Consider the following 24939-nt stretch of genomic DNA (forward strand, 5'->3'; position numbering starts at 1 on the left):
TGTTGTAGGAATAGCCCGTGAGCCAATAGAAGCCGTCGTTTAGGAAGGGCGCGCTCGCGTAACCAGACTCTCTCAGGCACGTGCTTTCCCTTTGCGGTACGATTGGTCAACAAGAGAGAGTCACCAGCGATCCGTCCCTTCTCCGAGCCAATCAGAGCGGGCCATGTAGAGCAAGCCGTTCCCCAGAGATTGCGTGTACTGCTGTCAGCAGCTGGTAGTTGGTCGTCAGCGCGGCCAGAGGATTGGAAACGCCGGCGCGGTGGGCGGGGCCAGGAAGCCGGACTCGGGGCCCCTGATCAGCGGCGGTGGCCCTTCAGGAGCCCGGTGGGATGGGGCGGCGGGCGCGCCTTGGGCTGGTGCTGTGCCTTGCGGCGCTCTGGGCCGGAGGGCTGGCCGCGGCCGGTTAGTACCGGGACTTCACCTCTCCGTGCCCCGCAGGGCCTCAGCTCTGCGGCGGCCTTCCCACCCGCTGTTGCCCTGATGCGGGGGAGGGGGTGCGGGTTGCTGCCACTGGGGGACGGGGGGAGTCCCGGCGCGGAGGCGGCGGAAACTGGGAAGTGGATCCTGTGTTCTCACTGGGACTTTGGGTTGCGTGGCGGCAGCTCCGTCTTCGCGGGTGCGCTGAGACAGCGATGGGGAGGGCAAGGGAGTTGAGCTCCTGTCAGCTGCATGGCCGGGAGTAGCAGGGGTGGCGAAGGCAGATTCACCGAGGGGCGGTGGGCCGGTTGCTTCACCCTGTGCCTGCTGGTATTGCCTCAGCGGGGGCTGTTCTGTAGGCCTCATGGGGGTGAACACATTGTTCAGTCCGGCTTCTGCCTTTTAACAGCTCGTTAAGAGCCTACTTTGTGATGCCTGCTCTGCTAAAAACTGAAACGAGACCTTTTTCTTTTCTTTCCCATTTTGCAGTTTCTTGCTGAGAAGCTGGTAATGCTGATGTTAGCTTTATCAGAACAATTTTCTCATGCAGATATGTAGAGAGAGCAATTCTGGGGCCTGCATTATGTCACTATAACACGTTTCTGCTTTTGTTGTTATGTAGCTTGGGTTTTTTTATGCTTCGCATATGTTGTTATCTACTTCCTTTCCAAGGGTTTCTACCTCCCACACCCTTCTTTCCACCGTGGGCGGGTGGGGGCAATGTGCAATGCATTTATTTATGTAGTGTTTCTAAAGCCAGAAAGCAGGCATATTTAATAGACAGCATTATCCAGTGCTACTAGGAGTGTGCTTTTAGGCTGTCAGTATTTCAGGAAAGTAACAACATTTTCTCTAAAGATAATTTCAGTGGTTTGGGGTTCTATTTCATGTATAGAGGAGTGTGTTGACATTTAAGGTGATGTTACTGGAGTTCAGAATAGGTATCAAGCACAAGATCTTTGTACATAATGTTATAAGCCAGAACTTCCTAAGGTGTAGAAAAAATACCTACAAGCTCTGTGAAGCCAAAAAGATGTACCCTGACTCTGAATGATATGTTCTCACAAATAATGTATATAAAGAAAAAAAGCTAAGGTGAGATGAGACTTGTCAGATGAACAGTCTGGTGTGTGTGTGTAAGTTAGGTTTAAGGGCTGTTAAAGTGTGCTACTATGGCTGTGCTAGCATGCCACTCTTCTGTCTTGACTGCTTTTCCACTGTCACAAAGTTGTGTTTGTGATTATGAAGTTCTGATAGCTTAATTTGGCCTTTAAAAACATATGTTTGGAGTTAGTGGAACTAATGCCATTGATGGGTCCAAGAAAGCACGTGGTACGTTACATGAATGATCAGGAGCTGTCGCCAGTTAAATCACTACTGTGAGGTAAAACTGTTTATTAATATCCAAAATTAATTAGGAGAAGGTGTTTGGAGTCCAGCTTTTGGCAACAGATGATAACAGGGAGAAAAACTTTTTTGCTCCAATTTTTGTCAAGAGTCATTCTGAAAGAAGTCGTTACTTGATTGATGTTTTCATTTCCTACAGCAACAGTACCATTTTCTCTAGTAGAGTCTAGTACAAGCTCAGAGACTGTTAAATGTTTCCCTGAATACTTGTACATTCCTAATGTATGGTCTGGAAACAGTAATGTGAAATATATGTTCATGGAAGGGGTTTTAAGGATGAGTCAAAATGGCTCAAGTATTAAGTTTCCTGACTTCAGAAGATTTTTTATTTTTTTTTATTGAGGACTTTGGTGTTTTTTTTTCTTAGGGAGTCTTTTAACTGTAGCTTTAAACTCTAACATTGTAGTCATAAACTTTTGCTTGAATCAGTTTACTGAAAACTTGAAATGAATTTAAGAAAACTCAGCCCTAAAGAAATGAGCACTTTTTTTTTTTAAAGATACAGTATTAGTACAAGTTATGAAGAAGTTTGGCATTGAGGCTAAAGAAATAATAATGATGATACCATGGGAAACTGGCAAAAGCTGCTCAAGCCAAGGATGGCTGTCTTGTGCTTATCACATCAGCAATGGATGTCTACTTCTTCTGTTGATCATTAAGAATCTAAGGAAAAAAAAAAAATCTCCTCTTACTTTTTTTCCTGATTGCTGATATTATTTGGTTCTTGAGGTTTTCCTAATGCTTGCAGAATAAGAGGTAGAAATTCTCTCATTTTACATGAGGAGAGGAAGTGATTCTTTATCTGACAGTCCTGCACCTTCCATGGCTAACTTCAATGCTAGGCAGAGGTTTTCATACTGTCTCATTAACTGGTAGGGCAGATGAGAATAGTCACATACTTGTAAGAAACATTTGTGCCTGTTCTGTAAAAAGGCAGCTCAATGGCTTTCCCTGACCCTTCTGATTTTGCTTAATAACTGGAAAACATTCCCTAAACTTGTTGCGTGATAGGGAATCTCAGTTCTCACAAAGAAAGTGAGGTAAGGGTTGACTTGTAGCTTGATTTTTGTAGTTGCACTGAAATGAGTAACTGCACAGATTGTAGCTGGAAGCAGTCTTGCTGTCAACGATGCTTTGAAACTAATCGTCTGAATAAGTGCCTCTTATGGATTTTGCTTAACTGCCTACATGTTTTAGAGGCCTATGTCATAGGAATAGAATCTATGCTATGGAGCTTTTGTGCTGACTTTAACAGTTGAAAAATTGATGAGAAGCAATCTGAGGTAATTTTTTCATAAGATTTCCTGTTTTTCTGCAGAAATACAATAAACAAGGTTTGTGTTCTTTCAGATTCTCACTAGTCATTTACACAAAAAGAATGTTAAAGGAAATAACTAAAAATCAACCCAAAAATCTCTGATAGATGCTGTAAAGCAGTCATTGCCAAACCAGTTTTGTTCATGCACCTCTCTCAGGGGAAAAAAAAAAAAATTTGAGTGTGCCTCTTCAATGTTTAACTTTTATTTAAAAAAAAAAAAAGTCATTTACTACTGTGCTATCATATTTTGCATAAAAATAGAACTGGGAAAAGAAAGTGAGATAAAGGTGAAATAAACACAAACAATTTAGAAAGTATTTTCTTTCTGCACCCCCAGTGGGTTGGTTAGCATGCCCCCTGGGGTGCACGTGCCCCATTTTGGAGATCCCAGCTCTCTAGCATGCAAATTCTTAGCTATTTTGTTGTGATAGTGTTTGGAGCTTGAAGAGAGTGGCAAATAGTGGAAGGAAGCTGACTACAGTGATCAGTTAGGGCGTTCATCAGAGCTTTGGGGGATTGCCCACTGCTTGTGTTTACTGAATTTTTGGCTACGTCCCACAGGTGAGTTACCATTCTGATGTTGAAATTAATAGTATTTCTTGTCTAGTAGTAGCAGTCCTTTAGCTTTATGGGCTCTGTCAAAGGTTAGGGCTGGGCACTAAACCAGTGACAGATGTATATGGAATGGAATACCTAATTGGTCAGTTCAGGGTAACCTGTCCTGTCCACTCCTCCCTGTGTTTGTGGCCTTTTAGTCTGCACCCCCAATGTAGGACACAAGATTTAGCAGTGACCTTGGTCTGTATACCAGTCCTTGGTACCAGCTAGAAACATTGAGCATTATCACTGCTAGAAACCGTGTTGGCAAACCCACGCCATTGACTGTAGAAAATGCAGTTAATTAGAAGAGACTGCACTGAAAAGTAAAATCACTGAACAGAATTAATTCTGTTCTAAAGCAAACCAGCATAAGGTTGTCAGTCGATTTGTTCTTTGTTCTGAACTTTGTTGTGTTCCCTCAAGCTAAAGGACCTTCTTTTTGCTGAATCACACTGCACAGATCTCCTTGTTTCTACCCTTTTCTCCATAGTGCTCTCTTGAAAATGGCAATTGTCACAGAATGGTAGGATCTTTATCCAGCATATGGTAGGATCTTTTTATCTAGCATAGGCTGACAGAGTATTTTTACTATATTTAAATAGACTGACTGAACACTGTTTTTCCTAATGGAGCGAAAATGAACACGTTTTAAACCTGATTTTAATTATATATGGAGTGGTGGATGGTTGAAACAAGTGTTTAGCTCTATGAAGTACTCTACAGACCTAACTGGGTGTGAGAGCACCCAGCAGTGCCTACAGCTCATTCTGTACAATGTTGTCAGCTGCATGTTTCAGCCATGAGTGATTTTGCCTACTTAATCCTTTTACTGTATCGTTGCATCTCCCTAATTTTTTTAACAAGAGATGGGATTAGTTTCAAATTGGCCTTTTCAGAAGAGATTTATAGAATTAGGCACCTTAGTAACAGACTAGAATTTAAAAACAAAGTCAGTTACTTTTTTTTTTTAATTTAGCTGTGGAAAAGCAAACTGAACTATCAGCCTTGATCTCCAAACCAGGTGTGCAAACATCTGTGACTTTCATCAGTAGCTGAGCCTTGACTAATAAGCCATTCTTAGGTCAAACTGTGACCTTTCATAGATGTTATTTTAACACTTGCTGAATTCTCTTAAGTGTTTCGTAGAAGTCAACACACTTCTGAGTAGCAGGTGTGTACTAGTCAGCAGTTCTGTGAAACAACAAGGCTGTGATCCCTCTTTTAGTTACATTATTGGTCATCACTACAACCTCATCTGCCTAACTTTAGAAGAAAGTCCCAAAGCTAAGAACAGTTAAACTAGTATTTGTTGTTGCTTTAGTGCTGTTTTGGGACCACTGTTTTATGGTACAGTTTCTTAATAACAATGTTGGTTCCTTCTGAGAGAATTTAAATGATGCAATAGAATTGAAATAGATTTATTTACTTCCAAGGAGGAAGAGTAAACATTAAGTGAATTCTATCATACCTTGCTCAGATGTTTTTCACCTTTCAATTTAGTAAACCTTTGCATATGAAGTAGCAAAATAATTGTTCTTTGATAGTATACCTATTTAGATCTGACATTCTGTGGTGGTCTTCTGTTATAAAGTCAGCCTTCCACAAATTGAAATCACTAAAGCCTTTACCAAAAAGCTGGAATAGTCTAGTGCTGTTGGGCATGCAGGCTGATTTTGAGCAGACAAACACCCACCCTGGCTGGTATAGCTGTTAAAAATAACATGGTGTTTGTTACTGCAGTAACTGATATTGTGTAAGTGCGTTGTATGTATTAATAGCAGCATAGGAGCTATAGGGTAGGTTAACCTTGTCTTAGTTCTCACCCCACTCCAGAAGCATGTTGTGAATCTCTTGACAAGCTCTGGAGATTGAAATTCTAGGGGTGGTATTTAGGTTTTGATTTTTTTTTTTTGGGGGGGGGTGGATAGTAGAATGTAATTTGTAGAAAACATGATAAATTTAAAATTTATCTGTTTTTAAAATGCAAAATACCAGCAAGTATCCTAAATGCCTATTCACTTTTACTGTGCTTAAAAAATAAGTTGTATGAAGGCCCAAAGTGTTGAAATTCAGTGGTAGAACTTCTTAGACTTTATCACAATCTGCCTTAGATTAGATTCCATTAGACTGGTCAAACTGATAAGCACTGTCATCTCTGCCAAGAATGCAGCTAGCCTTGTTTGTTCCTTATTCATCTTTTAATGATTTTCAAAGTTGGAGTTCTTATGCTGTCTTGGTTGCTACTTGCAAAGTCTGTTACTTCTGGGGTGCTCTTTGCTGTCCCCACTAGTTTCTCTGAATGTTTCTCTACATGTTTTAATTTCTGAACCTGTGAGATACAGCTGCTTACTCCAACCAGCTGTTCCAGATCTTTTTTAATCCTGTGTCTGCTGACAGTCAAACTTTGATTTTTATATCCACTTCAGTGTGCTCAATAGACTGTCTCAGTTGCAGCGTCAGACTTGTCACCTTAGTTTTGCGGCTTCGCTTGTAAGTCTAAGATTTTTTTCCTGTTTTTTGTGCTGTTACAACTTAAAATTGATCCTCATCATTTTACTTGTTCTAAAGGTTATACTTCAAATAATGTGGGAATTGCTTTCTGGAATTTGGCTTGCAAGGTTAGCCCCTTCACTGCAGATACCTGTAATTGCTCTGTTACAGTAATAGTCCTCAAAACATGAACCGAAAAAAGTGTCACATTTGTAGTTTGTCACTTCAGAGATGAATGATCTCTGGCAAAATACTGTTAGTGCATGAAGATTAAAAGTATGTAAGTTTTGCTTGCTGCCAAGTGCTTACAGAGGTAGTAGGAGTTAGCAACATCCTTGCCTAGTCATCTGTTTATATTTTGAGCTTTTATTTCTATTTGAGTTGAGAAAGAGGAGGCCATAAGGTCATCTTTCAAACGTGGAAGGATTTTGTTCACCTAAATGAGGTGGTATCAAATACTGATAACAGGGAACAGTCAGGTTTTGTCTGTGATCATTTTAGAGGCTTTCAGTTGAGAGGATAGTACAAACCGAGTTGTTCAAAGCATGGTGAGTAACCCATTTAAGTTACAGGAACAAAGAAAATAAGAGATATAGTTCTGCAAAACAGTGGTAAAGCTGTCCTAAATAAGCTTTTCTGATTATCTCCTCCCTCCTTTCTATTTCTTCAGGTCTCTGTCTAATAACTTTTCTTTACCATTTCTTCTCTTTCCAGTCTTTCTAATCAAGTATCATAATACCTTCAGATAAGAAAGATGATAGTTAAACAAGACTTGCAGCTCTTGAACAGGATCTTAAAGACAAGCTAATTTTTCAAAATTCCATAGAGAGAACTCTATATAAAGGTTTGAGTATGTTAGGCAAAATGAACTGGCATTCTATAAAGGACAATGTTGAATTGTAAGTGGGGTGGTATTCATGAAACTTTCTGGTCACTCCTGAAGCTGTTCATATTAAAGCTGATTGGGTCACTAAAAACCTTAGGTTCCATATGCTCCTTTCACTTGATGTGTATCTTTTAAGTAGTTTAGTTGGACTGGAACAGTTCATACTGTGTAGTAATCTAGAGGATTGATTTGGGGGTTTTGTTGTGGTTTGTTTTTTAAATCACACTTTTTTCACGTATTAGTGACACAATTGTGTCAGCATAATTGAAGGAAGGAGAGATGAACCTGTGAAACAATTCTTTCAGAATTACTTAGTGTTGTCAGAAGTACACTAGGCAGCATAGTGTACTCAAATAGTTCAGAACTGTTGCACAATATTATAGCTAAACTTATCTTTATTTTTGAGCAAATTACTCATGGAAAACTGACTTACACCATCTCTTCTAGATGAAGAGGGAAATCAAGATGAATCACTGGAGCCAAAGGTGAGGAGATCAGTTTCTAGTCGTTCTCTTTTTCTTGTGAAGTAGAGCAAAGGCCTAAACTTCAGAACTGTGATTTGATTCCTGTTTTAAACTGTTCTGTATTTGTTCTGTTCATCAGAAGAATTAATGTGAAGTTATCACAGTATCACTAAGGTTGGAAGAGACCTCGAGGATCATCAAGTCCAACCTGTCTCCACAGACCTCATGACTAGACCATGGCACCGAGTGCCACGTCCAATCTCCTCTTGAGCACCTCATCTTTTAAATGTTTAATTTTTTTTATCAAAAAAAGAGAAATGGAAGCATTGAAAGCTTGTAGTAGTAGTTCAGCTTACTTTTGATGCCGTGGTTTAAGCTTACTATGTTAATTCTATCTTTAAAAGTAATATGTTGTTGCTAGCTGCTGCTGTTCAATTTCTAATCTTTTAAAATGTGGCTCTTATCCTTCAGACTTTATCTGCAGATGACCAGGTAAAGGACCATTCCACAGGAACTCGAGTGGTAGCAGGTCAGATCTTCCTTGAATCAGGGAAATCAGACACTCAGTCAGAGGATGAAAAAAACTTTCACAGTGAAGAGGAGGAAAAAGAGAATTCACTGGAAGAGCTGAACTCTCTGGAAATGGCCAATCTATTAGATAAGGATTTGGAAGAAGCAGAAATACAAAGACCAGGTAACTGCTCACAGCGTTTTGAACGAGTGGCAGGAAAGCTGCATCTGAGTAACTTCAGCATGTAGATGAACATAAACAGTAATTATGAACATATGAAATAACTAGTGTTTTGGTCTCTCTGGAATTGCATGGTAATTGCTGCCTTTTCTATTAGAAACTAACATCAAAAAGTTTTCAGCTATATTGTGATAGAAATCACAGCGGTTACTTTTAGATGCATTTGAAAGGGTTTTACGTAATTCTTGTTACTTCCATCGTGCTGGAAAGCTTAAACTATCAAATGGAGAAAGCTCTGATTTCTTCAAATAGGACTCAAGTAGACATACCATGCTGGGTTTATGCATACCAACTAGAGAAGGAGAAATTGCGTCAGTATTTCAGCCTCCTGGCTGTTTGCCTGGAGTCTCAGTTGACAGAGAAGGAGCAAATTGTAACGCAGAAGCATGCTTCCTAGGATGTCATTGTTCCTTCAGGCAACATCTAGACTTCATGTAAACTTCAGTAGGTTTTTAAATTTAGGTAAAATATAGGTAAAAATACGTCCTGGTGCTTAAGTTCTTAGGAAATTACAATATTTATCTTCTGATAAAAACATGGTATTTTGGACTTGTGTTTTTGTAGCAGATAACTAGATGGCACAGTTGAGTACCCTAGCCAATGCAGCAAAGTTTTTAGAACTTACTACAAAGTAAATAAATAATGTAGAGGGACAGATTACTGGTTCTCTCTAGCAAAGCAATTCTGGCAATTCTGAGGGAAAAGTACTTGTATTCTGTCAGGGAAAATCAAAACAAAAAACCACCAACCCTGCTTAAGGGCAGCTTTACTAGGAAACTTTTTAATTGAGTCAGACAGGAACCTGCCTCAGGTACAGATGCTGCATCTCTCAAATGACCAACTGACAACAGGGCTGCACGAAGGAAGATTAAAGCTTTTCTAAATACAGTTTGGCTCCTGTGTATGGTCATGAGATTACTTGGCGGGGGCCGGGGGGGGAGGTGCTGCAGTGGGGAAGAAAACAAAAAAAAACAAAACAAACTCCCAACCCCAGACAAACAAGAAAAAACAACAACTCTTCAAGTTACCATGTGTGGTCTGCAGGATATTGAGCAGAACAAAAGTTCAACTTCAGTAATTTACAATTAGTACTACTAAGGATTTTAACCTTGTAAGAAAGAAGTTGTCTTGTTCTCTTCTGGTTCACAAGGAATTGTATGTCTTTATAATAATCAAGTTTCACACTAACCATTTTAGCTGAAAACTGCCCACAAGATTATTCAACTGCTGCTGTTCCCCCCCCCCCCCCCATCTAGAGGACTCTTGCAGTAACATAACCAATACTGCTTATAAGTAATTTGTATTTGAGTTTCCTGCAGCAGGAAGTATGACATCAGTAAAAAAGGATAAAATATAATGATGAAATACTAAATATTTTATTCAAGATAATAAAATGGATAAACTGTAACTTGCATGCTCAGTTTGACAAAAAGCAATTTATCCTGAGTAAATTATTTGCCTCCATTTGTAATATTCTTTAAGTACCTGATAAAATAACTGCTGAGCAGTTTATTCTGTGATCACATCGCTGTGTTGCATTAAGCATTAGTATTTTTTATTATCTGGGGAGAAAAAAAATACAACATTATGGTGGGATTTAGAATTTATAAACAGCAAAGGGGAGGACTAAGGCAGAGAAATTTTGTAGCTTGAGTGTACAGCTAACTCTTGTGCTGAATGCTGTGTAAAGGGTCCAATTGCTTTCAGTGCAGTAGACCAGGTACTAAACAATGCAAACAAAACTAAAGTTCTCAAGTATAGTGTTAATATCCTGCACCTCAGATTTGTTCGTATGACAGTGATAAGAGCTCCCATCTGTTTTATTTATGTGTACCCTTAGCATGAATTTGTGCCTTGCTCTCTGATTAACAGGTGTCTAAAATGATTCTAGGCTAATTTCATCTGGTGGACTTAGTAGTTTTGAATGCAGTTTCTGAAAATAACATTTTTCCTTGTGTATTATGGGATAATTAACATGAAGTGGCATGGTGGAGCATCTGCCAAGGAATCAAATTACAAAGAGCACTTCAGGCAAACTAATCCTGGAGCCTTCCTTATGCTTTAAAATAATCGGCATGAAATTAGTTAGCGTGGTCTCTAAGCCATACAATTACGGACCTTAGGAAAAAAGAACTAGCTTTCTCTATAAGCAGAAGAATTACAAACTTAGCTTGAAAAAACACCATATAATTGGCATTTTCAATTGCATGACTTTGCAAATGTCTTCAAATGAAGCCGAGCTTAACTGCTGTTTTAGCTTAGTGAAGGACAAATGCCTTTATAAAAGGCTAACTGAAATAATTTTCAGAAAATGAAGCTAATTCTTAATCTTCAGAGAAGATTGATTTTTATTTAAAAATATGAAGAGGTAACATTTCAAATGCCAGTGCATGAGAAATTACACTCTTTAAATTCATGTTCAATGCAACTTAAATGTATTGCTGAAGTGAAATATAAGGAGTGGTGTGGCTCAGTTGGTAGCACATAAGACCTTTAATGGGGAAGGTTGTGAGTTCAAGCCTGCAGTGGGCACTAGTGTCCTCCCTACTCTAGTCATGAGGTCTGTGGTGACAGGTTGGACTCGATGATCTTTGAGGTCTCTTCCAACCTTAGTGATGCTGAAAGTAAGTCTTCAGTGCAACAATAAAAAATAACTAGATGCACAGGTTTCATTTAGGTATTTTCTTACAATTGTATGTTCTAAGTGTACTCCCTGCTGTTATTCAGGCATTTTGATATCATATTTGGCAATGTGAGTGATTCAGTCATGAGTATGTCTATCCCTGGGGCTAAAATGAATGTGTGCACTGGAATGGACTTCAAGGGTGGCATGAGAAATGGAAGGGCTCTTCATGTTGCTTGGCAATACAGATGTAACTGATTTGCCTTTTTAATATAAACAAATCTATTTTCTTTGCTTAGAACTAAGGAATATAAGAAACAACATAGCTTGTGTTCCCTGATTAAATGAGTGATACTTTTGCATGTTCAATTGCTACTTAGAAAAAAACTTGTTTTTTACAGGCTTTTGTAAATGAGAGATTTTTACTGAGAACTTGATTAAATGCAGTTCATAGAAATTAAAACCAACATAGGAGTGCTTTCCTCTGTGTAGTAGCTGACTTGAGTATGTGCAGTCTAATTCCTAGATATGTATTTTCAGCTTTGACAGCTATTGGGGGCACTGCAGATGGTGAACCTTGCCACTTCCCCTTTTTGTTCATGGAGAAGGAGTATGCAGAGTGCACTGCAGATGGGAGGGAAGATGGCAGGCTTTGGTGTGCAACAACCTATGATTACAAGAAGGATCAGAAGTGGGGCTTTTGTGAAAGTAAGTAACCTGATGCTGCTTTCTTGTGCAAGTGATACTTTCTTAAGCTGGCATTTTCAGCCCTTTATTTAAGGGTCTAGAAGTCCCTGTCGTATATTAATAGCCACTTTATACTGCAATTTATGCTACAATATATATGTAATTGTGAAGTCAAAGTTCTTACGATGGAAAAAGATTATAGTGCAAATGGCAATTCCTAAAGCTGTTTGGGAAATCTTGCAGTGGAGACCTCTATACAATTCTTGGTTTCTGAGGCTAAGGGAATTAGAGAGGTTTGACAGGACAAGAGGAAATGGCCTGAAGCTACACCATAGGAAGTTTAGATTAGATACTAGGAAAAGCTTCTTTATTGAAAAAGTAGTGAAGCATTGGAACAGGCTGCCTAGGGAAGTGGTGGAATCTCCATCCCTGGAGGTGTGCAGAAACCATGTAAGCACTTTGGGACATGGTGGTATTTGGTCTATGGTTGGACTTGATTTTAGAGGTCTTTTCCAAACTTTGATTCTGTGTCAGTGTTTCCCATTATATTTGCTGATTCTTCTAGAAAACATCCACTTGCAGGAGGAACCTGTCTTCCTTCCACAAGTTTCATTAGAGTAATTAAAAGACTCTCTTAACAACACACTTGTATATGAGAGACATCACGTGAGAAGAAACTGTCTATCAAGTTATCTAACATGTCCCTTAGATATCTTTTTGTAATCACTTGCATTGTTTATTGGTCTTCAGAAATATTTCTGTTTGAGAGAATAAAATTGATATGTTTAACTGATGCTTTTCATGCACTCTTTTTTAGCTGAAGAGCAGTCTAATAAGAGAAGGCAGATGCAAGAGGCTGAAGATGTTTATCAGACTGGAATGAAAATCCTTAATGAAAGCAGTAAAAAGGCTCAGAAGAAAGAGTAAGTTTACCTCCACCACCTCCACAAGACAAGGATGACATGGCTAGTCACTCTGACATCACTGCATCAAACTGCAGTAATAGTACTTTTCAGATTACTTAGAATTACAAATTAGTCTGTTTTCCTCTGAATCTGCTAAAATTGAGTAATTTATGAAGAGTGAATGTCATTGAAATGTTGACTTAATTCAAGATGGTGCTGCCATTCTTTAGCCACAATTTGTATGTGGCAACTGCCCTGAGAGAAGAGAACATGACAAAAGATAGTTGTCCTTTTAAAAATGTTTCTGTCAGTGTAGTTCTCATTTTGCTTTGAAGATTAAGTGGAAAATACTATCATTTATTGACCTGCTTTGTTTTAGTTCCTACTTCATGATGTTTTTTATCACTGTAAAAATAGTATTAACCTCGACACATTGTTAAACTGTAGCAGTTAACATTATTGAATAGAATTAAAGAGGTTGGAAAAGACCTTTGAGAGAAAAGGGTAATGCTTATAGAGGAAACAATCAAAAAACAAAAGTAGAGTATTCTGTTCATTCTGGTCTGCTTATTCTCCACTCTGTACATATCCAATGACTGCTAAATAGTTGTCAGCTAACTGCAATAATTAAGAATAGCTACTCCCTGGTCCTCATGTTGATAACTTTATCAGCAAGTGGTGACTTCAGGCTGCTCAGTACTAAGTAACTACTATTACCATGTTAAACTTGTTTGTGGAGATAAGGAAGTGTGTTTCTACTTAATGTATTGGGGAAACTGAAGCGCAGCTGGAAGTTGTCCATCACACCTTAGCAATGACAAAGGGACACAGTATCTGTTAGAGTCTGACTATTATTCTTGTTTATAAAATAGAGTAGGAATTGTAAAACAATATTAAATCGTAGTTTTTTTGAACACCTGGGACTTTAATAGAAGATGAAATTACTAGAGGAATCAGCTTGGCCTAAAGAAGGAAAACAAGTCTGAGACTAGGAAGGAGGAGAAATACTGGAAAGTCTTGGAATGCTAATAAAGGTCCATGAGAAATCAAGCTGAAGCATGCTTGACAGTACTGCATCTGTCTACTAGTTAAATCATATGAGACATTGCATAGAATGACGATTCAGAGGTGGAACATACCACTATAGGTAGATTTGTTTGTAGAAAATAGGGGAGAGTTAAAAAAAGCACCTCCCCAGAATCTTCAGGCTTATGAATAGAATCAACTTCTTTGCCTCAAACTGACTAAGAAATTGTTTCCTTTTAAGAGCATATCAATATCTTCTGAAAGCAGCTGACATGAATCATACCAAGGCAATGGAGAAAGTCTCTTATGCTTTGTTGTTTGGTGATTACCTGAAACAGAACATTCAGTCATCAAAAGAACTATTGGAAAAACTAACAGAAGAAGGTTCTCCTAAAGGACAAATGGTATGTGTGTCCTTAGGTTCTATGAAAGTTGTTACAGGTGTTACGGTTTGACTGAAACTGTTACTCTTTTCTTGTGGTTTGTGTGGTATGCATCTTTTCGTCTGGAGTTCTGTTTCTGAGATAGGTAGATAAACACACACAATATAATTAAGGAAGTTAGAAACTCCTAGGAATCTTGGAAGCTGTTTAGCCGTGCTGCGCTCACTTTGTCCATGTGCAAAGACCTTGAATTTTAGTGGTCTAGAATGCAATATTGTCTTCATGAGGTGATTTTTCTCAGTTGCATATGCTTTTGGAATTGCCCAGAATAGTCTTAGAACACTGTGAAATACAGAAATAGAAATATATGCTGTTATCTTCTCTGAGTCATGCAACTCCAACAGGTGTTACAGATAGAGCAGTAGTTATGTAAATTTTATGAGTAAAGATCACTTTTGAAAAAACCTCAGCCAAACAGATCTGTGCATTTTAACTGTTTGTAGTCATAAATGCAATTTACCCATGGCAGAACAGATGAAAACAACTAGATGCATTGCAGGAAGACTGATCCTGGATTCTTTGAATGATGTGCTGATAAACTTTTTTTCTTCTATTTCTAGGCACTTGGATTTTTGTATGCGTCTGGTCTAGGAGTCAATTCTAGTCAAGCTAAGGTAACTTAGAAATCTTCAGTGTATGCTTTTGTATTTTATCTTGGAAGCAGATGTTAAATAACCAATGATTCTGTTTTTAAGGCCCTGGTGTATTACACTTTTGGAGCTTTAGGAGGAAATCTGATTGCCCATATGATCTTGGTAAGTAAGATGGTAACTTTACAGATGCAAGAACTTTTTGTGCTCTTTAATTTTTAATGTAAGATTTCCATTCATGTGGCTACACTATCAAAGTGGGTATTGGGTGGGCAGTAGTATTTTCCCCATTATTCTGTGTTAACTTAAGGAAAAGTTTCTTCCTTTTGAGTGTGAGTTTAGGTGGACTATGGTTACATCTTTTGGCTTACAGCAGAAGTGTCAGACTTCCAATATTTGTAGGCTGTGAAAGACAGATCTTTACAGAAGATGCTGTTTTAATCATTATTGTGAGACTTAACACAAATTGAAGTGTGTAAGTAAAAAGCTTTAGCTTTTCACCTATAACTGTTGTTCTGCTTGTTCGTTTTCCTTAGTAATACCTGAGGTATATTGGCTCTACTTAACCTTTTAATAGTACTGATCGGTTGCTCATAATGCAGCCACAATCGACTTGTGGCTTTTGTGTTGCCTATTGCTTCATCAAACCTTGCACAAATAGTGTGAAAAAGTTTGTAATCTGGCAAGCAGTGTTTTGTCAAATAACTGATAGTCCCTGTATTTTGTTCATTTTTAGGGTTACCGGTACTGGGCTGGGATAGGAGTCCTCCAGAGTTGTGAATCTGCTCTCACTCATTACCGACTTGTAGCGAATCATGGTAAAAACTTGAGCTAGGTTAACATTCTGGACTTTCTGTGTATTTCTGTATCCTTCACCCAGAAGGACTATCAATCTAAATACTATAAAAGTAGAGAATTCTTGCTGTTAAACAAGTTACCTGTTTGGCTCTGAATCATGCTATGCTATTTCTATGTCCATCTGTAGAAATGCCTGTAATACTTAGAGTTTCAAAGTGATTAATTCTCTGAGTAATAGCTGGAGCTCTGCAAAGATCTGTTTTTACTAAGCTGCAGTGTAATACTTGTATTGAAATTTTTTGTTCTAGTTGCTAGTGACATTTCTTTGACTGGTGGCACAGTGGTTCAGCGAATTCGCTTAGCAGATGAAGTAGAGAATCCAGGAATGGCAAGTGGGATGCTAGAAGAAGACTTGATTCAGTATTACCAGTTTTTAGCGGAGAAAGGAGATGTACAAGCACAGGTAAGATGAAGTTCACGCGATTGAGTGCAGAAGTTTCAAGAATTGCAGGAACAGCTTCATGAAAGATGTTGGATCTTGTCATTTTCTCTTCCTTCTGAATCAGCCTAGTCGCTATTTCCTGATTAGTTTTTGCTGTTTAAAAAACAGGCATAAGATAGACACAAAATGCAACTTTTTTTGTTGAAAGTTTCAAGTCCAAAACATTACAACTGTTGTATCTTGGGAAAGAGCGTCTTGGCTTTCACTGGAAACCAGCCAGATGAGTTAAGGACAGCTTTAGATGTTATGGAAGAAGACTTGGTCAAAAGAACTGGCCCTGAAAGGGGACCTCAGTTTCTTGCTGCTGCTGCTCTTAATGACTTGTGTGTTGCAGGCTGAAACTTTGCTACACACGATACAGAAGGGGAGGATACTAATACAGGCAAATTGAAATAATACAATTTGGTCATATATGACTTAAGAGTAAGGCAGAATTGAAATGAAATACTGCTATTTTCCATCTAGGACAGTCATGTCACGTATGTAGGATAAGTTTCCACTTAGGCTAATGTGAAAAAGTATGCCTTGTACTGTAGTTATTGAAGAAAATCTATATTAAGCCTTTGTAGCATCTTTAATTCTGATGTGGTCTCTGTTCATTTAACTAGCTCACTGGTATCTTTTTATTACTAGAAAAATAAAGTCCCTATGGGAAAGTGACTTACTTGCAATGTTAAATTTATTTGTAGGTTGGCCTTGGACAGTTGCACTTGCATGGAGGAAGAGGAGTAGAGCAAAATCATCAGGTACCCTTTCTGTACATCTCTGATGCATATTATGCTTGATAGAGGGGGAGAAAGTATAACCGAGACTACAGAGAAGCAAAAGTGTTCAAATAGCACTGTAGTGTATTTATTGATTTTAATAATAGTTTTTTTTTAATAAAACTGAATTCATTCAATAAAACTTCTTTATAGATCTGGTATCTAGAGCTGATTTTTCATATACTGTTAGCTTAAGACTAATCATCTTAGAAATGAGGAAGTCAAAAATCAAAGACTGGGTTTTCATCAAGTAGTATTTGAAACTGGCTGAGTGATTGTACATGTAGAATCTTCCTGATGCACTGTGTGTGCATTTGAGGGACTGTCTGCATTAGGGATCATAGTTTGTGGCTTGCAAGAAATTTTGCTTCTGTAGACAAGGGTACAACTTTCAATGCTAAGGATGTTAAATGCACAGAGAAAACAGAACTGCTGATGTAAGCCACCTTAGATACTGCTTGTAGAAGGTAAAATAGCTAACCTCTTCTTACAGTATGTATTGAAAAGTGGAGAGATGAGGATGTGCAGTCCTGGGGATCATTTCAGATTTGGCTACCAATGAGAAATTGTTTTATGGTCATTACATTTAAAATACCTTGAAATGACTGCTCTAGAAGGGTTCAGAAATAAACTCCAGTGGTCAGAAACTGGAATTGGAACTGGCAGATCTCTTCTAAACAGGGTGTGGAGGTACAATAAGGAAGTAAGAGTCACCTGTATAAATTGTGCTTAGTAGCAACTACAAGATGTTTTTCAACTCTTTTTTTGGAATATACTGTTGAGAGGCATTGCTGCTCTCTATTCTGATTTGAAGTGAGGAACTCTATTACATATATTAAATTAGATGGGATTGGTAGCTTTTATCTGCAAAAGACCCTGATAACCTGGCAAACAACCTACTCACCTCTGCTCCATTCGCAAGAAAAGGTACTCAGATCATAGTAATGGGGGCTAAAATACTTTTCTTCTCCACAGAGGGCATTTGAATACTTCAATCAAGCAGCTAATGCTGGTAATTCACATGCCATGGCCTTTCTAGGGAAGGTAAGATATTAACACTCAAAAGTAAGCAAATTGATTGCCCTTCAGTGAACAATAACATTTTCTACTTTCTGATATCAGGCAGTCTAAAACTTAAGTGCTGGAATCTAAGTACTTCTGTTTTGCTACTGTGTTCTATTTTTCTTCAGGATTTGAGTGTCCCAGTCTATGTCTAGCCTAAATTTTCTACTTCCTCCTTTTTTTTTTTGCCTCCCCCTAAATAGCACTTGAACTAGATTTTTATTTTTTTTTTAAAGAAATAGCTAAATATTTAAATGCCCTTTTCCTGTGGTGGAGGTGAAGACTCAGAGTAAGCTGCTATACTCTTCATACAGTGTATAGGGGAAAAGCCAGGTTTCACAAAATCTACCCTAGTGGAAAACAGGAAGTTTGGGAATGAAAGGGGGAAGACATCTTATCATAGTATTAGTCAGGGTTGGAAGGAACCACAAGGATCATCTAGTTCCAACCCCCCTGCCATGGGCAGGGACACCCCACACTAGATCAGGCTGGCCAGAGCCTTGTCCAGCCTGGTCTTAAACACCTCCAGGGACGGCACCCCAACCACCTCCCTGGACAGCCCATTCCAGGGCTTCACCACTCTCATGGTGAAGAACTTCCTCCTCACATCCAGCCTGAATCTCCCCACCTCCAGCTTCATTCTATTCCCCCTAGTCCTATCACTACCTGACATCTGTATTCCTGTTCTGTGTAGAGAAGTGAGGCATCTGAGTCAGAGTTGTTAATAGGCCTGTATCTGCTCTGAACCAAAGCCTGAGTCTGTCTGCAAGGTGGGCATTGTGTCAGTTTTCTCAGATGTAAGTTCTATTTTCCATCTAAAACATGACTGACAAGCTGCTATTGGTCATGTTAATGTGTTACTACTTGGAAAGATATTTGGGTCATTTGTCTGAAATGTGGGTTGCAGGCTGCCTTCACCCTGTGAGGAGCTAAATCCTTATTATTGTGTTTAAGCACCATTTAAGCTTTGACTGCAATGAACAGCTTAAGCTCATCTTCTGCAGGAGAGAATGCAAAATTTGTGTTCTTAGAATGTGGAAAAAATAGTATATTGTGCTGGGCAAGGCACCTGTCAGGAGAAATTACAGGTTCCTACTTTCCCTACTGTGTGAATATTTTGTATCTAACAAATGCTGAAATGAATAGGGTTTAGTAACCAGTTTTTACTTTGTTTTCAAGAAGTATTTTAACTGCCAGTATATTTGACAACTTCTGATCTCAACAAGACTTTTGCCTGATTGTGTTCTTCACTGCACACTGGTAAAAGTCAAAATGTGGAGTGTTTTCATGAAAATGTTAATTTTGTGGCAGCTCATTCTACGTTACAAAGTTAAACCCTTGGAATGAAATTTTCCAGCATTTGGAGACATATTTTCTGCTTTTGGGCGAGTTCTTTAATTCAGTAATGTAATAGAAATAAATAGTACAATAGACTCCCTCTTAAATGCAAAGTAAAGATGTTTTACGACCTTCATGCTAAACTTCTGATGTCTTCAGTTATTCTTCAATGTTTTTCTCCTGCAGATGTATTCCGAAGGAAGTGATGTTGTCCCTCAGAGCAATGAAACAGCTCTTCAGTATTTCAAGAAAGCTGCTGATATGGTATGATTATCTGTAAGCTAGAAATACAGATGTGCACAAAAAAGCTGATTAGCTGGGAAATGCTGCAGATGCTTCTTCTGTGCTCTGTGTGCGTACACCTGCTGGCAGCTTCTGTCCTGGATTAGGCCATAGTTAAGCCCTGGTTGTCATAAGATGTCATAAACTGCCTCCAGTTTTTGTCACAGTGCTTCATGAAGCTGTGTTCAGCACAGTATGAAATACAGCCCAGCTAAATAACCTGCAATTCTGTTAAGTATTAATTTTCTTTAATCTGGAGTTAGAATAGAATAAACCAGGTTGGAAGAGACCTTCAAGATCATTGTGGCCAACCTATCAACCTATCATCCTATCAACCTATCAGTTGTCTTAACACAGAAATTTACAGCGCTGTGTTAATACATTGTTTTGTTTTGTGGTCTGTGAATAGATAGTGTTTTTTGCTTTATACATTTCATCTCATTTGAATGTTTGGTTCCTTCCTGGCTGTTAATCCCCCACGTCTGTCTTTGACCTATCCTTTATGGTAGCTTTTGTACAGTTAAAGCATGAGTAGTCCTCCAGGAAAGATGTTTAGCATATGAAACTCAGTAAATAGTTTTGAATGAACTATTGTAAAATCACTGTCTTCATGGTTCTTGCATTCCCCAATTAGATTGCTCTTCCACACTTCTGTGCTAGAGTAAGCGTTGCTGTTTGATTTCCTACATTCACTGAAGGTTTCTGATGTGCCTCATTTCCTGTCTTGGCATCAAAAGAGTGCCGTAGTGCATATTTTTGTAGGGCCAGTGGCCAGTAATTTATCCTATAGAACAACCACCAATCTGCCTTAAAATTAATAGATTCTCAGAGTTCCTGTAGTAGTTTTGGGAGCTTCTGTAGCATTTAGAATATCTCAAACTTGGGCAAAGTAATGATGAATAAGCTGTTAATGCCCCATCTTTCTATAGCTGTACAATGCTTTGAAAATGCACTGTGGACTTAGATAACTAGCATTGAAAACTTTTCTTTGTCCTGTTAATCGCTCAGGCACTTACTGAATAAAAGTTACCAAAGAAGCTGTTTTCTCTCTAAATAATTATTACTTAGATTTACTTTAGCTTTACTTCATTATCTTATCCACTATTTGCTTTAGTGATACTAAGGCATACCAAATTTGAAAGACACATCTGTAGATACTGCCTTTATTTGCAGAAGTGTTTTCCTGTATTTTCAGGGTAATCCAGTTGGACAGAGTGGATTAGGAATGGCTTACCTCTATGGAAGAGGTGTTCCAGTGGTAAGCTTTTGACAGTTATCTTCTTACTGTGAACAGACTTTTTCTCTGAAGGGAAGTGTTGTCTATGACTGAATTGTGAGGTTTTCTGTTACACTGAAAACATCATGAGAAAATCTGTACTACGGAAAAAAATTCACCGTGGAGTTAGCTATGAAACATGCTATGTTCTCTCTAATAAATTTGAAAAGGTTGCTGAAGCTATTAGAAATGCGTAGCAGTGTGGATTCTTAGCAGGAGTTTTGCACATGGGTCTAATTTTCTTGTAAAATAAACCAAATCCTCACTGTCCCCATTTTGTCTCTTGTGGGAATGGAGGAACATTTAGAAACTTGTAATTAATTTGCCTCGCTGCTTTTCCCACAAGGTTTCTTGTCAAAGGTTTTAGACTTACCTAGGCAGACAGATAATGAGGAAAGAAGCTAAATAATTGATTTAGAAACAGAACAGAGCACTGTTCTGTAAAGCATTCATAGCAATGCTATGTGTGGATGCCAGCTTTGAGGTAGCTATAGACTATGCTAATATCCTAAGTCGATTTCATTTTTTTCTCAGATAAAGATGTTGTAATTTTTCAGTAATACAGCTCTGTCCATACACTTACACACAAACACGTTTTCTTTCTACCTAAATTGTGGTGTGTTGCAAGGCTGTAATGACTAGACTAAATCTTCCTGCAGAACTATGAGCTAGCGCTGAAGTATTTCCAGAAGGCTGCAGAACAGGGATGGGTTGATGGACAACTTCAGCTCGGTTCCATGTATTACAGTAAGTGATATCAAATTGATGATTTACTCCATCTAAGCATCTGCCCTTTCAATGACTGTTCACTAGGTGGCATTAGAAGTGTGTATCTACTGCATATAGAATAGTCTTACTGCATTGAGTTTGTGTTTTATTCTGTCTTGGTTCCTAAGACTTTCACAGTGTTTTTATTTAATAATTTTAAGGAGTAAGTACATGCTGCATTTCATCCAACACTGCTTTTGCAGAAAAATGGATAGCAATGACTTGTTCTTTCTTTTTAGATGGCATTGGAGTCAAGAGAGACTATAAACAAGCTTTGAAGTATTTTAACTTAGCCTCCCAGGGTGGCCACATTCTGGCTTTTTATAATCTGGCTCAGATGCATGCTACTGGCACCGGAGTGATGCGGTCCTGTCACACTGCTGTTGAGGTAAGGTATTTCATTTATGAAGGCAGCATCCTTAAAACTCGGCCAGCAGCTGACTTTGTACAGAGCTGCTCTCAGGGCTCCCACACACCACTCTTCCAGTTGGACAGGAAGGAGGTTTGGGAGCAAACAAATAAACAAAAGCTATGTGGGTTGAGATAAGGAGAGTTTAATGAAAACATTTTAAAAAAACCCCACACTTGATTTTTATTGTTTTTTTGAGAGAGTAAGCAGGCTGGGCCAATAAGCAGAAAGGGCAACACCCAGAAACAGGAAGCATCACACCTCAGTCTGAACTCCCAAGTCCCATCATCCTTTGCCCCAGCCAGCCCTTTCCTTATAGAGCAGGCATGACATCAGCATGGTATCAAATGTCCATTAGCTTATTCAACTGGCTATCTTAAGTGGTATTTCCTTCCGGCTGAAACCTGGACAAAAGGTCAAATAATAACTGCCTTGTAAAAGGTTGTATTTAAGCACATCATCTTACAGGGAATCTGTTACCTAAAATCCATTGGTGACTGCAGAGACAAGGCTATCAAAAGGAAAAGTGATGTATTATCAAACTCCTTTCTATCTCATGATTATTTTTTTCTTTTTAATGTTGATATGGCAAGTTTGCATTTGCTTTGTTAACTTTGAAGAAAAAATAGTATAAACCAAACATCAGTATTTTATAATTACTGTTTTGGGGTTTTTTGTCTGACAAGGGTTTAAATGTAACAAAACTGGCAGAATAATTCTGAATAAAGATCTAAATTCTGGCATGTGTTTGCCTAGTAACTGGTATGGCAAAGCAAGCCTGTCTTAAGCAGTGAGTTCATCTATCCAGTTTTTCCTGTGCAATGTAATTATTTTGAACACATATTTGAATGTTAGTTTTTCATCTTGCAAAACCTAAGTTACTGAAGTTCTTAACCACTCTTCTTCCCCCGTGTGTTGTGTGGTTTGTTTTTTTTTGTTTGGTTGGTTTTTGTTCCTCTGCAGTTATTTAAGAATGTATGTGAACGGGGGCGTTGGTCTGAAAGGCTGATGACTGCCTACAACAGCTACAAAGATGGTGACTCAAATTCTGCTGTGGTGCAGTATCTTCTTCTGGCAGAACAAGGCTATGAAGTTGCACAAAGCAATGCTGCTTTCATACTTGATCAGAGTAAGGACATGAATTAGTAATGAAAGATTTTTTGGAGTTGGCCTACAGGAGCCATTTAGTAGAACAGTAGATTGCTTGAAGTTAAATTTAACATAGCTTTTGTTCATCTAGAGCTTCAGTAAGACTCTCGTTCTCTTTCCTGTTCTTCCCACTGGGAAGCAGTCAGCTTTAATTTTTGCCTCTAAGGTTACCTTTCTGGCCTGAACATTAGAATACACTTGAATTCTGACTTAAGGTTTTGAAAAATGGGATGGGGAGAGAATGCTTTAGAAACATGTGCAGTGATGAAAAGTCTCTTCCCTTGTCTTCCTGGACACATCAGCTTTTTTTTTTTTAACCACCTGTAAAGTAGGGTTTGCATTAGGTTTTTGCCTTCACTATGCATAAAAGTTTGTTTTGTTTGTTCTTTATCTTGCAATGTATTTTGTTGCCCCTGTGTTTTTCAAGGATTTTTCTGGCTTTTAATTTTACTCGTACTACGCTTGACATAGGGATGAAGAGCTGGAAAGCTGGTTCTATTAGAGTTGAAAAGACTTGTTCCAGGTCCCTTACTGCAACTAGGTGGTCATGGAACGCTGATACAAAGGAAATACAAGTGACAAATCTTTCCCTGGGTTAAAAATTCTGATTGCCACTAGCCAGATATATCTGCATCTTGACTGGAGATTAATTTAAAATTTTTTTTACAGAAAATATATATGTCAACTGTGAGATAGTATAGCTGAAACCATACTTTAGAAGTGAAAAAAGTTAAATACTTTGAACTGTGTGAGCGTTGATATTTTGCCAACTCGAGATTTATGCTATGGACAAGTAAAATAACTTCTGAAGTAGCTGAGTTTAAGCCTTTGTTTTATTTGACTAGTCCTGGGTTTTAGATGGTCAAAATAAAACAGCTTGTACTTTAGCCTTTGTCAGAGCCTGAATTGTGTGCTCTGAAGATTTGCATCTTCTGACATTCCTCAAACATGCTTCAGAATCAACTAGAGCAGCAGTGGGAGAGGCACTTGGTAAGCAGTATTTGAGGGTGAAATGATAGTTTTTCTAGCTCTTACGTGGGCAGATGCTTGTAAAGACCATGCAAATGAAAGGCTTTTTTTTATAAATTTGATAAGTTGAATCTTGTTTGTGCTATAGCAAGAATTACTTCAAGTTAATTCATTCAGCAGACTGAGTTTAGCATGAGGGGTTTTTGTGGTCTTGTGTGCATATGCTGTGCTCATGTTTAACTGAATTACTTTCCTCTCTAGAAGAAGCTAGCATTGTAGGAGAAAATGAAACCTATCCTCGAGCTTTGCTTCACTGGAACAGAGCAGCTTCTCAAGGTATGTCTGTACCTCACAATTCCAACCAGTTTATTTTTAGTAGAACCAGTAATGTCTGATTTCATGTTTTATATGAACAAGGAAGGTGGGAAAGCTTCCCTCCTTCTGTTCAATGTTAGTTCTATTCTATGCAGAGTAGTTGCAGTTCTTAGTTCTGCTCTTAGCTATAATGTCACTGCGATGCGTTTGCAGTTCTGATTAAAAGGACTAAAACACAAATGTATGATGCCATTCCGTGTGGAATTGTAAAGCCATGTTAAACATTCCTGTTTATACAGACTTTTTAGAAAATAAATCCACTTGGAAAAACAGATACAAAGTGCCCTTTAGAATTTGGGTACTTCTCATCTTTTATAAGAAATGTTGTTTCCTATGCAAAGCAAGTGAAGCTCAGTGGTGAAATAATAGTCTTAATATCCAACCAACCCAAGTTTTAACTCTGGTGCTTGTTATCCTGTCCTAAAATAAGCAAAACTAAACTTAGTTGCTCAACATATGTGTGAGAGCTCTACGTTTTTATGAGCGCATCTACATTAGTGTCTGTCTCCTAGCTTTTGAATTAAAGCAAGTGTATCATGCAAATGGAGCCTAAGAGTTCTGTCTGAAAAGCTTCTTACTGTGTTTTTAGTAGACAGTTAGAGATTGGGAGGATGAAATAGTTAATTATCACCAAATTATG

At 38.4% G+C, this 24939-nt stretch overlaps 1 protein-coding gene across 1 annotated transcript in view; it reads left to right on the plus strand.

Moving 5' to 3' along the window:
• The first annotated feature begins 268 nt into the window (after positions 1-268).
• The window catches only part of SEL1L (SEL1L adaptor subunit of ERAD E3 ubiquitin ligase), a 30994-nt gene continuing 6323 nt past the window's right edge, over positions 269-24939 (plus strand). Inside the window, exons 1-18 of the mRNA XM_054161944.1 lie at positions 269-402; positions 7566-7603; positions 8054-8276; positions 11497-11664; positions 12461-12566; positions 13816-13978; positions 14578-14631; positions 14713-14772; positions 15344-15425; positions 15714-15868; positions 16597-16653; positions 17647-17715; positions 19258-19335; positions 20549-20611; positions 21289-21376; positions 21637-21785; positions 22770-22935; positions 24186-24260. Coding sequence (XP_054017919.1) covers positions 330-402; positions 7566-7603; positions 8054-8276; positions 11497-11664; positions 12461-12566; positions 13816-13978; positions 14578-14631; positions 14713-14772; positions 15344-15425; positions 15714-15868; positions 16597-16653; positions 17647-17715; positions 19258-19335; positions 20549-20611; positions 21289-21376; positions 21637-21785; positions 22770-22935; positions 24186-24260 — 1867 coding nt within the window. The 5' untranslated portion in view covers positions 269-329. The remainder of the gene's footprint in view (positions 403-7565; positions 7604-8053; positions 8277-11496; positions 11665-12460; positions 12567-13815; positions 13979-14577; positions 14632-14712; positions 14773-15343; positions 15426-15713; positions 15869-16596; positions 16654-17646; positions 17716-19257; positions 19336-20548; positions 20612-21288; positions 21377-21636; positions 21786-22769; positions 22936-24185; positions 24261-24939) is intronic.

The sequence above is a fragment of the Dryobates pubescens genome, chromosome 5 (genome assembly GCF_014839835.1).
Source record: "Dryobates pubescens isolate bDryPub1 chromosome 5, bDryPub1.pri, whole genome shotgun sequence".
Lineage (NCBI taxonomy): Eukaryota > Metazoa > Chordata > Aves > Piciformes > Picidae > Dryobates > Dryobates pubescens.